Source organism: Notolabrus celidotus, chromosome 3 (genome assembly GCF_009762535.1).
Source record: "Notolabrus celidotus isolate fNotCel1 chromosome 3, fNotCel1.pri, whole genome shotgun sequence".
NCBI classification, from domain to species: domain Eukaryota; kingdom Metazoa; phylum Chordata; class Actinopteri; order Labriformes; family Labridae; genus Notolabrus; species Notolabrus celidotus.
This window is the reverse complement of record NC_048274.1, coordinates 38,745,001-38,762,135: the sequence shown is the minus strand read 5'-3', so window position 1 is coordinate 38,762,135 and position 17,135 is coordinate 38,745,001. Positions and strand designations below refer to the sequence as shown.

General features: G+C 41.2%; 1 protein-coding gene across 2 annotated transcripts in view; it reads left to right on the top strand.

Annotated features, from left to right (window-relative positions):
- The window catches only part of adamts17 (ADAM metallopeptidase with thrombospondin type 1 motif, 17), a 142,577-nt gene extending 130,918 nt beyond the window's left edge, over window positions 1-11,659 (top strand). The window contains exons 20-24 of one of the 2 annotated variants that reach the window (XM_034680807.1): window positions 3,428-3,563; window positions 3,948-4,152; window positions 4,309-4,461; window positions 6,607-6,784; window positions 8,372-11,659. In XM_034680807.1, coding sequence (XP_034536698.1) covers window positions 3,428-3,563; window positions 3,948-4,152; window positions 4,309-4,461; window positions 6,607-6,784; window positions 8,372-8,523 — 824 coding nt within the window. In that variant the 3' untranslated portion in view covers window positions 8,524-11,659. The remainder of the gene's footprint in view (window positions 1-3,427; window positions 3,564-3,947; window positions 4,153-4,308; window positions 4,462-6,606; window positions 6,785-8,371) is intronic. The other variant, XM_034680808.1, reaches the window with a different exon arrangement.
- The last annotated feature ends 5,476 nt before the right edge of the window (window positions 11,660-17,135 follow it).

Below are 17,135 nucleotides of genomic sequence, written 5' to 3'. Positions count from 1 at the left end.
AAAGTGCCCTTACTTTCAATTAGGACTATAGTTTAGGGAGTCCTAATAATTATTGCACAGAATTAAGTTGAATTAATTAACCAAACTAATTAACTATTGATTGATAGGAAAAATATCAGTGGGGCTCAGCTCACTCAGGCCTGCCAGCATTGGCATTTGGTGGGAAGAAGAAAGTGGCAGTGTATTTCTGTGCATGTATTTAGCTAGTGTGTGGTTGGTTTTGTGTTTCTGTATATTTGTCTTTTATTTGAATAAAGGTTGTTTCAGGGACAGCTCTGGTATGGATTGGCTTTAGTTAGCAAATAATTATAAGCTTTATCAATCAATCAATCAATCAATCTTTATTTGTATAGCGCCAAATCACAACAAACGTTATCTCAAGACTCTTTTACTAACAGAGCAGGTCTAGACCACACTATGTCAAATGATGAACAGAGACCCAACACCAAGACAGGGTAAGACTCAGTCTGACCCCACCTTAATCCATCATGAGCATTGCACATCGCAGTATTTAGCTAGTTACAGTGGAGAGGAAAAACTACCTTTAACAGGCAGAAACCTCGAGCAGAACCAGACTCATGTTAGACAGCCATCATGCCTCGACTGAGTTGGGTCTGGAAAGACAGATAGAGGGGAGTAAGAGAGAGAGGTGATAGTGATGAGACGAGTCGTAGAAGCTGTTGCCGCTGGAGTCCAGCACGTCCGTATCAGCTGGAGTCCAGATCGTCCACAGCAGGAGGACGTCTACGGCAGCTCAGAGGAATCTACGAGACAAGGGAGCTCAGGGACTCCAGAAAGGTCTATGGTTAGTAACTTTAATGGGACAGGCAGAGTTAAAGTAAGTGATGAAGGAGTTGGGGGGAAGGGGGTGAGCAAGGATCCCAGTGTGTTAGTGTGCCAGTTCCCCCGGGAGTCTAGGCCTATAGCAGCATGACAAAAGCTGGTCCAAGCCTGATCCAGCTTAACTATAAGCTTTATCAAAAAGGAAAGTTTTAAGTCTACTCTTAAAAGTGGAGAGGGTGTCTGCCTCCCGGACCCTGACTGGTAGATGATTCCAAAGGAGAGGGGCCTGATAACTGAAGGTTCTACCTCCCATACTACTTTTAGAGATTTTAGGTACAACTAGCAAGCCTGCATGTTGGGAGCGTAGAGTTCTAGAGGGGTAATAGGGCACTATGAGCTCTTTAAGATACGAGGGTGCCTGATTTTTAAGGGCTTTGTAGGTTAAAAGAAGGATTTTAAATTCTATTCTACATTTTATTGGGAGCCAGTGTAGAGAAGCTAGCACTGGAGAAATGTGCTCCCTCTTCCTAGTTTTAGTCAATACTTGAGCTGCGGCGTTTTGAACTAGCTGAAGAATCTTTAGAGACTTATTTGGGCAGCCTGATAAGAGGGAGTTACAGTAAGTTTATCACTGTTGAGGTCTTCTAATTTGGCTAAGAAGGGTCTTATGATGACACCCAGATGCTCTGAAGTGTTAAAAAAAAAGAAGTGGAACAGTTTATTAGTACTGCTTTTGGTAAAGAAGCAAGATTCTACCTCATTTCCCATCTGTACAAGCAACCTGAATAACACATATCACTCCATCTACAGACTTTTTCTTCAAGATTCATTTTGAAGAGCTCATGTCATCTGGTGTGGTCATAAAAGATTTGTCTTAATGACTGGTTCTGTTTAGTTTAGAGATAAGTCTGCAGATAATTCAGCTCCTTTTAAAAACGTATCATAATCAACTGGAGAAATTCCAAACTACAAAAATGTTAATACCTTTGAACAGAGGGTGAAAAACAGCACATTATGTGGACCGACTTTGTCTGGGAACATTTGTCTCAAAGGATTACAGTGCAGCCTAAACAGAGGGTCCTGTAGCTGCCAACTGAAGCATTGTACCACAGGAGTCTCTGAACTCTTTGTACCTTTTAGACATGAACACCCAAAGTATGTCTTTAAAAAAAACACCCAGGTTTGTAGAAACAGGAATTCCACTTAAAGGCGAGGCGGCTGTGAACTGAGCAGACTGGAGCCGCGTCTGGAAGGGGGTAAATATCAGGGAGTTCGGACAAAGAGACATTTAGCTATGGGCTAATCCAAGCCAATTATAAACAGCCAGAGCAGGGTTCCCTCTGTGTAGCTCTCTCTCTCTCTCTCTCTCTCTCTCTCTCTCACACACACACACACACACACACACTCACACACACCATGCAGAGCAGAGGGCAGCCTAATTGTCAGGCACCCTGCTGCTGATCTCCTGAGCAGCTCCTCTTATCCCCTTATTGCTTTGTAATATTGGTATCCAGCATTCAAAATATTTCAAAGCACATGTATGTGAGAAGAGCACTTTGAAGTTGCACTCCACTGCTTTGATCCAGGAGATGAGGTCAGGTGTTTCTGGATTAGCAGTCTGTGGAGCAGCATGGGGTGAGCCCACCACTGCTCATTTCATCTCTTTTTAATGGCGGATTAGAGTTTAACTATCTGCTTCACATCCCATCTAAGTGTATGATTTGACATCTAGAGCAGACATCATGGTAAGCAGCTGATCAGCTTCTGTAAACACAACTGACTCAACGAGGGAGCCGATGATGCAGGTTTATTAGTGAAGACAGTCTGTACAAGAAACACACACACACAAAGCTTGCCCCTTGTCTCTCGAGTTCAGCGCAAAATAGCGTTAAAAAATTCCAGAAGGAGTTCATTTGGGATCAGCTTTCAGTACACGCTGAACATAATCTACACTTTGTGAGTCTTTGCCTAACATTTCTATTTATTTGTATAAAGTCTTATTCATCATGTCATTATACATCATTTTCACCCAAATTAAAAAAGATTTCAAACAAGTCAGGACGCTGTGTAAAATGTTGATTTAAAAAAAGTGTTGATTTGCAATGCCAGCAACACATTTCAAAGCAGTTTGGACAGGTACAACAAAACACTGGAAAAGTTGTGTAATGCTAATAAGGTTAATTATCAACAGGTTAGTCACAAAATAAAGAATACTCCAGTTAAGCTGAGTCTCTCAGGAGGAAAGAAGGGAAGAGGTTCACCACTCTGTGAGACACCAAATAGTGGAACAGTTTCAGAATGATGTTCCTTTCATCATCTACAGTACATACTATAAGTAAAAGATTCAGAGAATCTGAAGACATCTCTGTAGTAAAGGGACAAGGACCAAAACCAAGACTGGATGGACGTGATGTTCAGGCAGCACTTCATAAAAACAGACATGACTCTGTAGTGGAAGTCACTACTTGGGCTCAAAATCACTTCCAAAAAACCATCGGAGTAAAATAAAAAAAATTACAAAGAAATGTATACTTCTTGATATTTCACTCTACAGGGCCCAGGGATCCTCACCAGGTTAAACAATACTGTGTGTGTGTGTGTGTGTGTGTGTGTGTGTGTGTGTGTGTGTGTGTGTGTCTTTCAGGTGAGAGGAGGACAGTTGTTTCCTGTATGAGGATAGCCAATAAAACCATGGAGGTGGTTAACAACAGCTACTGCCAACCTGAAAACCGACCACACCCCCAAGTACGACCCTGCAACTCTCACCCCTGCCAGTACAGGTGAGACACACACACACACACACACACACACACAGACACCTACATATTGCTGTTTCAATGGGGGACTGTCATGTCCCTGTAAAGTCTTACCTTCACTGTAAACAAAACAAAAGTATAACGGTGGGCCTCCTGGCGCTCATCCAGTGTTGGAGTTAGTACAGGCTCATTTCTGCTTCCTGTTTGTATAAATAAAGCTACATTGGTTTTAAACAATATAACTGTCACTGCCCACATACTGCCACGTGTGCTTTACGATGGTTGTTAAACAATGCTTCCACTAGAGGGCGCTTGAACAAAGTGGTCTCAACTTCCTCTTCAAAACTGTCCAGCTATAGTATCTCTTAGTCTGTGATCCCCCCTCTGAACAGCCTGTCTTTCTCACAGGTGGGTAACCGGAGAGTGGGGGTCCTGCTCCGTCACATGTGGTAAAGGTCTGCAGCAGAGGGAGGTGGTCTGTGTTTACCACCTACAGAACGGCTCCCTCATCCACACCCGGGACCTGTACTGCCAAGGAGGGAAGCCTCCTGTTGTGCAGGGCTGTGAGGGCCGTCTCTGCCTCACAGTGTGGGAGGCCTCAGAGTGGTCCAAGGTATTAAACGCACACTGAGACGATGTCGTGTGACAAACTGGATCAAGAAGCAGTAGTCTAGCCTTTTCTGTGTACTGTGATAGAATAACTCATTTTGTGTTAATCATCTGGTGCTATATGTTACCCATCTTCATATTAATCCATCACTTCCTCCAGTGCTCCTCAGGCTGTGGGGAAGGTGTTCGCAGACGGACGGTGTTGTGTACAAACCCTCAGAGTCTGTGTGATCCACAGTCTCAGCCCACTGAAGAGGAGCCCTGTGAGGACCTCTCTAGATGTTACGAATGGAAGACAGGAGATTGGTCAAAGGTACCTCTATCTTCAAACTAACATGGGTCATTTACAGGTGCAGCTGGTTGGAGTGTCCCATTGGGTCTTTTGTTTTGATTGCAGTGCTTTATTCATCCACCAGGAGGAGCAGTGATCGTAGAAGCTGAGATGATTTATTGCCATTAGTCTGCTGAAGTGTTCCCACTTTACATCCAGCTAAACAGGCTTATTGATCAACTGGGCAATAATATAAAGTTCTGTTTGTACAGTCATGGCCAAAAGTTTTGAGAATGACACAAATATTACATTTTCACAAAGTCTGTTGCTTCAGGGTTTTTAGGTGTTTTTGTAAGATGTTTCTATGGTATAATGAAATACAATTAGAAGCATTTCATAAGTATCAAAAGCTTTTATTGAGAATTACACAGAATCCATGCAATAAGTCAATATTTGCAGTGTTGACCCTTCTTTTTCAAGACCTCTGCAATTCTCCCTGGCATGCTGTCAATCAACTTCTGGACCAAATCCTGACTGATGGCAGTCCATTCTTGCATAATCAATGCTTGGAGTTTGTCAGAATTTGTGGGTTTTTGATTGTCCACCCGCCTCTTGAGGATTGACCACAAGTTCTCAATGGGATTAAGATCTGGGGAGTTTCCTGGCCAAGGGCCCAAAATCTTAATGTTTTGTTCCCCGAGCCATTTTGTTATGACTTTTGCTTTATGGCAAGGTGCTCCATCATGCTGGAAAAGGCATTCTTCATCACCAAACTGCCCTTGGATGGTTGGGAGAAGTTGCTCTCGGAGGACGTTCTGGTACCATTCTTTATTCATGGCTGTGTTTTTAGGCAAGATTGTGAGAGAGCCCACTCCCTTGACCGAAAAGCAACCCCACACATGAATGGTCTCAGGATGCTTCACTGTTGGCAAGAGACAGGACTGATGGTAACGCTCACCTCGTCTTCTCCGAACAAGCCTTCCTCCAGATGCCCCAAACAATCGGAAAGGGGATTCATCAGAGAAAATGACTTTACCCCAGTCCTCAGCAGTCCAGTCCCTGTACCTTCTGCAGAATATCAGTCTGTCCCTGATGTTTTTACTGGAGAGAAGTGGCTTCTTTGCTGCCCTCCTTGACACCAGGCCTTCCTCCAAAAGTCTTCCCCTCACTGTGCGTGCAGATGCACTCACACCTGCCTGCTGCCATTCCTGAGCTCTGCACTGGTGGTGGCCCGATCCCGCAGCTGTAACACCTTCAGGGGACGTCCTGGCGCTTGCTGGACTTTCTTGGGCGCCCTGGAGCCTGTTTGGCAACAATTGAACCTCTCTCCTTGAAGTTCTTGATAATTGGATAGACGGTTGACTGAGGTGCAATCTTACTCGCTGCTATAAACTTCCCTGTTAGGCCCTTTTTGTGCAATGCAATGATGGCTGCACGTGTTTCCTTGCAGGTAACCATGGCTAACAGATGAGGAACAATGGTGTCATGCACCATCTTCCTTTTAAAGTGTCCAGTCACTCAATCATGACAGATTGATCGCCAGCCTTGTCCTCATCAACACCCACACCTGTGTTAATGTGTGTGACACCTGTGTGTCATTGAAATGATGTTAGCTGGTCCTTTTGTGGCAGGGCTGAAATGCAGTGGAAATGTGTTTTTGGTGATAAAGTTCATTTTCAAGGCAAAGAGGGACTTTGCAATTAATTGCAGTTGAGCTGATCACTCCTCATAACATTCTGGAGTATATGCAAATTGCCATTATAAAAACTGAAACAGCAGACTTTGTGAAAATTAATAGTTGTGTCATTCTCAAAACTTTTGGCCATGACTGTATGTGATGTACTTGCTCAGATCTCTGATACAAGACTAGATTGTACTCATTCACCGGGCGGCCACTTTTCTGTGTTGTCATGCTGAAGATGGGAAGCTCTAATGTGTTTACACCAAACATGAACAAAAAAAGGAATGAATTACATGTAAAGTCAATGTAAAGTATCAGCTCTATGACTCTGCAGTGGCAAAAAAGGAAAGCCTCTTGTCCTTTAGCTTTTCTCACAGACTGCACCAGACACACGCCAACCCCCCAGCATCATGTCATAAAAATAAAAAAAAGAAGTGTCTGTATTGTCTTCTGTGGAGTCACAGTAAGAGCAGCAAGCACTAACACCCCTAACTGTCTTTTTGTAGTGCTCTTCCTCCTGTGGAAAGGGCTTGCAGTCACGAGTGGTCCAGTGTATGCACAAAGTGACCGGTCGACACGGTAACGACTGCCCAGTGACACTGAGACCACCAACATACAGACCCTGTCACCAAGTTGCCTGCAATGAGAAGATCAACGTGAACACCATCACCTCTCCCAGGCTCGGTAAGACACCTCACATCGTGTTATTAACTCTACATGAAACACATTTCTCCTCCAGTGGCATCAAAAGAACTTTGACCATACAATTCAATCAACAGAATAAAGCTGAATTCACCACATGTACATTGAATGAGAGAATAAACTACTGTTAAAGAAGGGTTAATTGACCTCATAACAACATGACAGACCCTAACTTTAACTTCAGCAGAAGAGCTGGTGCTAGGTTTGGTAACATCACAGGACTCCATATCACCTGGTTGACCAGCTGGTTTAGTTCAGAGAGTTTAGTCCAGCTGGTTGAACCAGGAGAATTTATTCTTCTCATCAGTGGAGTCTCCACTTTCACCAAGCTGCTCTTGTACTTTTACATCCTGCTGTCAGAGTTCCCCAGCCTTTGTGTGACACTTTTTCTGAAGCAGCTTGAAGCAGAAAGTCTAAGGTAACAGAACAATTAGGAAAATAACTCCCTACTGTTAGCTTTAACAACTTTAAGTGTAACATAGTTCTTTACTCCAACACTTACTCGATACTGACAACTACAGGAAAAAAGTTTCCTCAATATACTGTGCGCCCCCAGAATATGACACAGCACTGAACACCAACCATTTAGATGGTTGGGAGAGTCCATCCCCTCACCCTGACTACATGCCAGGTTAACTGGTTCACCTCCACCACTGATCCAACCCAGGCTTTTGTATACATGCAGGCTTTGCTCTGCAAACCTACCTGGCTTTAAAATGAGGTCCATGTAAAAATCAGGAAACCTCAACTCAACTCAACTTAAACTTTACTTATAGAGGATGTTTAAAACAACCGAAGTTGACCAAAGTGCTGTACAGATCAAAACAGCACAAATGACAAAAATAACCCAAACAATGTCAAAGATACAAAGATACAATACTAAGATACACAAACACAGGGCAAATACCTAATAAATAAGATAGAATGAAATGAATTAACATTTAATTAAAATTATGCTGATTTCCACTCAACCTTGATTAAAAGCCAGGGAGAGGAGGTGTGTCTTTAGAGAGGATTTGAAAACCTCAATTGATCCTGCAGAGCGGATCTGCCAGGGCAGGTTGTTCCAGAGCTGAGGGGCAGCCGCCACAAAGGCTCGCTCACCATTGGTTTTAAATCTCGTTTTGTGGGTGACCAATAACAACTGGCCAGATGATCTCAATGTTCTGGCAGGTACATGATAATGGAGAAGCTCAGTCAGGTACTGGGGGGCTAGGCCATTAAGAGCTTTAAAAACAAACAATAACATTTTAAAATGTATTCTAAAAGCAACCAGGAGCCAGTGCAGCAAAGCTAGGACAGGAAACCTGATTTATGTCAACATGTTGATGTCCACAGATCCATGTCTTTGGAAGCAGATTTTTTCCTGTTTAACTCCTCATTTCCCCCCGCTGAAGGCAGCCATGGTGCCACTCAGTCTGTCTGAGTGAGCTAATGCCCCTGGGTAGACACAAATTGATAGGCACTTAGAAAGGCTCTGTATTATGTTGTTTACTCTTTGAATTTCTTTGCGGCACATCAAACTGCTAAAAGCTAACTTGCTGCCTCTTCCTCCCCATCCCCCACCAGCTGCTCTGACCTACAAGTGCACGGGGGACCAGTGGACGGTGTACTGTCGTGTGGTCAGAGAGAAGAACCTGTGTCAGGACATGAGGTGGTACCAGCGCTGCTGTGAGACCTGTAGGGACTTTTATGCCATGAAAACACTGCACAAGAGCTAATGACCACATTGCACCTACTTTCACTCCAAATAGCGTTCCTTTTGTAAATGTTTTTAATATTTTAAATGTTATAAGAAAACCATTTATTAATGATGGATTTTTTTCTATTTAAATAAGGAAATAGCAAGTTCATTAAAGTGTACATTTTAAATGGGCTCATACGCTTCTGATTTTGATGAAGACTTGAAAATGTCCTATATTTCCTTTGCTGTACACCAAAAAAAAAAAAGGGGGAGTATTTAGAAAGCCGATTCAGGCGGCGTTATTGCACAGAATGATTGAAAATATGTGCTTGATTTTTAAGAAGACTTTCCTGGCTCTCCTTTGTATCTTTTACTATGTTGTACTGTATTATAGTTAATTTTGCATTTCTGAATAATAAGTAAAATTGTTTACACATAGGTATAATAATGATACAGAAGTATTATAATATTCTTCAATAATGTTTAAGTCCTGATCAGGAGCCGTTATAAAGCATTGCTAGTAAACAGCAAATCAACCAAACTAGTGTTGAAAGAATAGACTCAAAGGGTACTTAGTTGTTTTGTTTCTTTCACATACAATCAGGTTGATGGGTTTAAACAATATCACTCATTTTTGACTTGAAATTAACTGAAGTCAACTCTTGGATCAACCTCAGTGCCAAATGGTGTGCAGATAATTGTATTGGCCCTGTACGAGGGTTGGCTTTACTGTGAGCAGAGAAGACTGACCTTTGGCCTGGTTTACTGACAGAGCAGCTAACAAGAGTGCCCATACGCCTCTGACTTGGCTCTGATTATTGTAGCACTATCAACGTGACATTTGTCTCATTTACAAAGGTGCTCATTAGCGACCTGAAGAGTCCCTGTCTCACGTCCTTTGATTGGGATTATTTTGGACTGTTTATGGACCTCATAAGACGAACAGCTATGCAGATGACAGATCCAGCAAACAATCACTTGTTGAACCAGAAAATAAAGGTGCTAAGGTGTTTAGAACAAAAGTGAAGCAGACTTTTCAGGCACCAGGTTTACAAGCTGTGACAATACAAAGACGCAATGTGCAAATATTAGTCCTGTGTGCTAAAGCTTTTCAGATGATTGTCTGAAACTGTGACCTGTCTGTGGTGAGACTTATTCCAGCATCCTTTCAGCCTGCTCAGTGTCAATACATAGCAGTAATACCTGTTTCATTTGTCTTCATAGTGCTGTAGTAAGAAATATTTCAGCCAACATTAGTGTGACATGCTCCAGTGAAACTGAGACTCGGATAACCAAAAGTGATCCTGCCGTCAAACTTGCGAGGCAAAAATCTTCATTTTTGGTCTCAACATGACACAAGAGTAAGAGCCTCATTGTTTACTGCTCCATACTAAGTCTGTTCCCCTGCACTGTCACAGACATACCTGTCACCAGCAGCTGCTGCTTAACATCTTTACCCCAAAGACTATTTCACAAAGTCATGGAGCGAACAGATTGAACAGCCTGATGAAGTTCTTCTCATCATGCATCTGTACTAAACAGAAGAGCTGTAAAGCCAGATTTCCACCAGAGCAGTGTCCGGTCTAGTTGCTCAGGTTTCACGGTTGAGTACCTTCTGCTGCTGACTAGTCAGACATTAACCACCAATCTAAAGTTTTGTGCTCTCCAAGTATATTACAAGTCATATTAAAAAATATTCTCCATGTTGATTTGGCGTGTGTGATCAGGTGGTCTACAGGTTGTCCCTTTAGAGAAACCATCACCATTTTTGGGGTGTAGACCAATCAGAATGAAGTATCAAACACAGCCAGGTAAAAGTTGAAATAATGGGTTAGTTTGTTGCCTTCATGACGTGTTCTTCAGTTCGGCTGATGGATCAGCTGACCCATTCCCCTTTGAGTACGGTATTTTACCCACTTTGTTTTTTATTCATTTCTAATTTCTCATTAAGTGTCCTCAGTAATCTAAAAGAACAGATTAGTGTAAAGGTCAGAAAGTGAAACTGCTTTATAGTCTTCTGGTCTCACCATGGTATTGACAAACTTCAATCCAGGAAGAAAAGGTATTCCAGTGAAAGTAAGGTATCTGAAAATCATTCTGAATGTCACTTAAAGTTCTGTATTCTTGAATCTGTGCAGTGCAAAATATATGGTTAGGAGATTGTTCTAGCAGACTGGAAACTCTACAAGGTGAGCAGGACCACGAAACGAAGCAGAACAACTATAACAGACCATTTCTGTAGAGCATTGACCAATGAGAATCAAGTATTTAACAATCATGTCATGAAGAGAAGATACAAACAGCGGTGAGCATTTCACAGTTGCAATGATACTGCGTGTTTGAGTCCATGCAGTAGCTGTCGCAGTGACAGGAAGACCTGGAGTGATGGTCAGCATTTGATGCACAAAGTATCACTAAACATTACACTTTCTGAGTTGTCAGTGCAGCTTGGTTTCAATTACGTTCAAATCCAACCAGTGGCCTTCTGCTACATGTCATTCTTCAGTCTTTCCTCCTAGTTTACTCCTCTACCCACTGTCCTATCCTCTCAACAAAGGCATGGAAAAGACACAAAACTACCTTTGAAAAATAGAAATATATTATGCTTTTTATTCAAGGGTCTAATCTGGCGAGCATATTTGTTTGTTTGCACAGAAAAAGTCAGTAACTATCAGTATCTACAGGTTTAACAGGCTCCTGATTATTTGGTTAAGATGTGTGATGATAAAACTTGTTCTATATGCTGATGACAGCTGAAATTATCAATGGTGCAGTGAATGTGTGTGTTTGTATGCGTGCGCGTGTGCGTGTGTGTGTGTGTGTGTGTGTGTGTGTGTGTGTGTGTGTGTGTTAATAAAAGGCCTCAGTCTTTCCAAGTTGAATGGTGCTATCTCTTGACCTGTTTCACTCTGGTGGAATCAGCTGATTGTCAGTAGTCGTCTGTTTGTTAACAGTTATTTGTTTTTGTATGTTGTAGGATTATTTAATATCTTGCCTTATCAATGACTTTTTTATTTCCTATTTTTTGCCAATGTAGCGCACATATGCTTCAATATTCCTGTACTGTACTTTGTTTTAGTTGCACAGACCGTATGTTTGGTACATAAACTGCCACTACATGTATTTTATGGTGCTGATGATGTGGAACAGAGTAAATAATCCCTTTAACCCTTTGTTGTTGTGTTTTTGTGTGGTCACACTTCTTTTGTCTTGCCCTCCACTTTGTGTCCAACATTCATCAAACCTTAATCTACATCATATTCTACATCAGGTCTACTGTAAGTCATTCTATGTATTATATCTGTTACATCCCTCGAGATCATTAGGGGATGATGATGAGATGATGTGTTCACACCATCATTTGCTCACTTTATTTGTTCGTATTTGAACACCAGAAAACCGAAAGACAGGAGAAGAGAGGACGGTGATTCCACACTGCAAAAAAGGGTGGCTTAAATATAGAGTAAAAAAACTGAATTCAAGGTGAAGATTTCTTAAAACTAGTGAAATGATCTGTCCATGCAGCGAGTGAATTTTACTTGATAAGAACTCTTAAAATGAGATGAAAATAAGTAGAATTAGCTGATTTTTTTAGCTCAAACTACTTGAAAACAAACTTCTTACAGCACAGTTAGAAGTGAAATATACTAAATATAAGCAAAGACAATCTCATGTATTTATTTTGTATACTTCATTTGAGCAAATTAAGGCCTGGGGAAGAAAAACACCACTTTAAATAAAAAACGACTCACTATTAGAAAACTGTGATTACTCTGTTTCTTGATATAAACTGGCTCATCTTAAAATAAACCCTAATCCATCTTTAAACTAAAACTAAAATCTTTAAACCAGGTCTTATTCTTAGAATTTACCTCTGAAATGTTTCTACAGAAACCACAACAGCAAGCTGGATTACTGGACACACTTAATACATGTCAGGATTAACAACATATAACATCAAGAACACTTTAATAGTGGCTCAGGGTTGATGCATACTTCAAGACATTTAAAAGAGTCTTTAGAGCCAAACCAAAACAAGTATATCACCATACAGCAGAACTCTGAGCAGTCAATAAGATACAAGCTGAACTGTGCCTTGAAGAGATGCCTCATGTGTTATTCCTAAATCAACTTGAAGTTGTTACTCAATCTTGAGACAAGTTTTATTTTGATTAGACTTTAGGTGAGACAACCAATGTAGCTTAATTTAACAGTCATTCACTCAATTTAAGATTCACAGACTAACTGAGACAAAAAAGACATGTTCATAATCAATTTAAGATTCAACCATACATACAAAGATTAAAATAAAGAACTCTAAAAACAAGGTCATTCATCTAATATGTCTCAGTCTAAGAACTTCAATCTTTGCAAATGACAAATTATTTGCATTGGGTCAGTCCAAACGTGTTGGTTCAACAGATGGCTTGAATAAAGTGACGGACACAGTTTTCACAATTTACCAGATCATCCGACCTCCTCGTTAACTTTCCTCCACGAGAGCTCCTTTTTATTCCTATTTGAAAAAAAAAAAGAACAGGTGGTGTCTTACAGTTTGGGGAAGCGGCACACAGACAGTTTCTATTTTTTATCCATTTTCCAGATGAATGAACCTCCGCTGGTCTGTTCAGTCAAACATCACCAGAGGATCTCTATGCTGATTGGCCATCACCGAAGATCAGATATTTCAACTCTTCAGAATAAGCGAATAGAGCATTGATTTAACATTTGCGGCATTGAAGTGTATAACCCTCTCCATTCACTTCACTCATGAGAATTAATTTATTCATGTTCGGTGTGAACACAACATGACCATACAAATTAAACCAAAGAGAAAGAAGGAGGAAACAAAGTAGAATAATTTATTTACAAAAATAAGGAAAGTTATCAACTCAAAAATAACGAGGTTATTATACCAGTGGCGGCTGGCCAATAGGGGCGCTAGGGCGCCGCCCCACCACCCACCACAAGACATTCAAATAAAAAAAAAAAATTAAATAATAAAATAATATTCTGAACTGTATGTATATATATTTTAAAATGAGCAAGATTAATATTGTATGGTTAAATAATTATTAGCAAAGCTGTTTCGTTCATCTGTGTTGTCTGGGTTTTCCCCATAGACTGGTTTTCCCCGGTTTTCCTCCGGAGCGCAGAAATCTTTGGCTATAGACTCTCGTTAAAAGTTGTACATGCGCAGTAGCTCCTCTTCAATACAAGAGATAGGGCCATGTCGGGGCCATAGACTGTATAAAATATGGACGTAGTATCCGTGACGTCACCCATCTGTTCCTGAGAGCTGTTTTGAAGCAAATCGACGGCAGCAGCCATATTGGAAATGCTGAACTCAACCAGGCAGAGTGTGACGTAGTGTGAGTCTCTTAGCCAATGGCTGTGTGTTCCCGACCGGGAGTCACGTTAGTCATGTCCTTATTTGGGCAAAACTCATAATCTTAATATCTTCTTAACCGTCACGTTAGAAAAAAATTCACCCCCGTACAGTGTGTGCCATTAGAGAGATCAGCTTCATAGGGCCAAGCCGTTTTTTGAACCAGGCTGTAAACATGTTTATTAATGCTGCAAAGATCGTCTTTTTCCCATTCATATCTATGTGGTTTCTGGTGTTTCTGCAGCCAGCCTCAAGAGGATTTTCGATGTATTGCAGTTTATATCACTTCCGCATTGGCTTCATCGTTTGAGACCGGAGTTTGCCGCTTGGTCGGGGCACACCTTCCCTGCGCCCAGAGCTGAATGCAGCTTGATTTACATACCACCACCCTCCTGTCATGGGGCTGACGTCACAGCTGTCAAAGCGCGGCTGATTGACAGCTCGAGCCGTGGGAGTAGGAGACGATCGGACAGAGACGCAAAATGGAGGGAGAGAAAGTAATTAACTCAGTGAAGTCACTCAAAACATCACCTTTAGAGAGGAGAACGTACCAGGAGAAGCTCCACGTGAAAGAGCGTGGACCTGATCAGCCGAACATCAACATTAATCATCAGTCCAAAGACAGAGGGAGACAATACACCCGCTCTTTTTCCAGGACCTGGTTTAGCAACAAGGCTAACTACATGCAGTGATGCTAATGCGTTAGTCTGCTTTCCCTGCCTCCTTTTCCAAACATCAGGATGTGACCCAGCATGGATAAAGACAGGTATCACTGATTTAAAGCACTTTTCAGAAAAGTTAAACTGGCAGGAATAGTAATGCTATTATTTGACAGATTATTTGTTAATAAGCATCATACACAGTGTAACAGTGCCCTCTGCTGGCGAGCATGTAATATTACTACGCACACATTAATTGGTGATGCATGAATAATATCTACACCTCTTTAAATAAGTACTGAGACAATGATTAGCTTACACAGCTTATACAAATGGTAAACAGAAATCTTATTAATCAATGATCTACTGTAGCTATTTAGCCTACTGCACCAGTGGCAGCATGAATACTACAGTCACGAGACACCATCACCATGGTCACTTATCTATTACAGGTGATGCAGCAAGACAATCAAATGAATCTCGCTGAATCTGCGAGGTGCTTCTCAACACTGAAGAGAATCAAGACCTTCCTCAGGAACACAATGTCACAGGAAAAGTTAGAACAGTACATGACATTACAATGTTGCATTTGCTGTTTTGGTGTATGTAAATACACTGGTGTGATACCTCAGACATTTACCAAAAAGCAAGCAAACATGTACTATTTTGGAGTTATAGCCCCCTCTGGAGAAAACTCCACCAGCCGCCACTGCATTATACACATGGAAAGTTTGACAGGTATTTAATCCAACACTATCTTTGCATGAGTCCTTGTTGACTTTATCATCCACAATGAGTGGTTGAATAAGAGCTGGCTTGCTGTCATATCTCTGCTGCATGCTCCTCATTAGGCAGACTGCCCTGCCCTGTGGCAGGTCTCCATAAAACACCACATTCCTTTCTTTTATTGTAATCTCCCACCTCACAGACACACATGATCAAAGCAGCACTGCAACAGGCTGTGTATAAATGTGGATGATATTTCCCCCATCTCCTCCCATTGTAAAAAAAAATGTGAAGCCATATCAGTCATGATGGGTGGTGATTAACTGCACTGTTGAAGTTGACGAGGCATGTGAAGAGGTGATCTGGCTGATGGAGCTGCCATATTGACGTCAAGCCTTTTCTGGCCACAACACATACATTAACTTACTGGAAATGAACACAGTGACATAAATCAGTTTGATAGAGTGGAGAGGTCAGAGGAGATAGAAAGTACAGCCGATGTACGGTGATTCCGGAAATGTTGTAAATGCAAGACATGGGATACTGCCCAGTAGAGCAATCACAGGGTTGTTTCAAGGAAGTGCAAGTCAGACTACGTGCATAGGCTTCTGCGTTGGAACAGAGCCAAGCAGACCTACAGTGTGGGCTGAGACATCAATTTGACACATATGTATAAACCAGGCTTAACAGAACAACCCATCACAAAGGAACACAATGGGTGTGTTCTCCTGTTATCCTGCTGTAAATCCATGAATTTCTCCATTGTGGGACGAATAAAGGAGTATCTTATCTTATCTTATCTTATCTTATCTTCCAAGCCATGACGGGGTCGAGGCTTCACTTTGAAGTTTTTATGTAATAAGATGTTCCAGAGGCAGGTCCTGACGACAGGCTGTTTTCACCAGGGTAGAGGAGTTGTCAGGAATTCTTGTAAGTATCATCAGTAATATGGGGCGCCTGATGTAAAGTTGTGCACACTGACAATAACAGCAACAATTCTCCACATTTGGCTCCAAAACGTTACAAAGATGTAGTCATTTAACATTTATATTTATTATTTAACATTAACATTTATATTTAACAGTTATATTTAACGTGTAGTTTTAAAACTTGTTGTTTTATGTTTTAGTGAGAACCTGCCTTAGGACTACGGATCAATTGTAGCTATTGTGCTAACTCAGGCATATTTACATTGAGGCATAATGTTGAAATGTTGATTAATGTGCATTGTCCTAATCAAATACACTCAAATTAAATAAAATAAAATAAAACATATATATTTATATTTAGCATTTAGATTTATAGTTAAAAGTTAGATTTAACATTTTACATTTATATTTATCATTTGGATTTAACAGTGATTGTAACTTAAAGGTGACATATCATGCAAAATGGACTTTTTAATGGTTCTCTACCTGAAATATGTGTCCCTGGCATGTCTACAAACCCCCCGAGAATGAAAAGAATCCATTCTGCCCCTGTTCTGATTTCTTCACCTTTCTGTAAATGTGTGTGAAACGAGCCGTTTCAGACTTCAGTGTTTTTGTTACGTCACAACAATATCCGGTCTGTCACGGAGTCAGAGCTCGGAGCTTGTTCAGCCCATAGACTGTATAAAATAATACTGAATCCCTCCTCCGTTTTTCATTACCTGCACATGTGTGCTAACAAGGAGCTTAGGAGGGAGGCATGCTAGTTGTAGGCTGTCTTAATAAACACAAAGGTCGGTTTTACTCCCCACGTCTGCAGATTTGAAGATCTAGTGGATGATTTTTATTTATCATGGATAAGTGCTAGCGCTAGTTAGCATAGCCACATAGCTACATGTCGTAGCTGTAGCTGTGTACCAAGACACACGTCGACATACTGACAAAT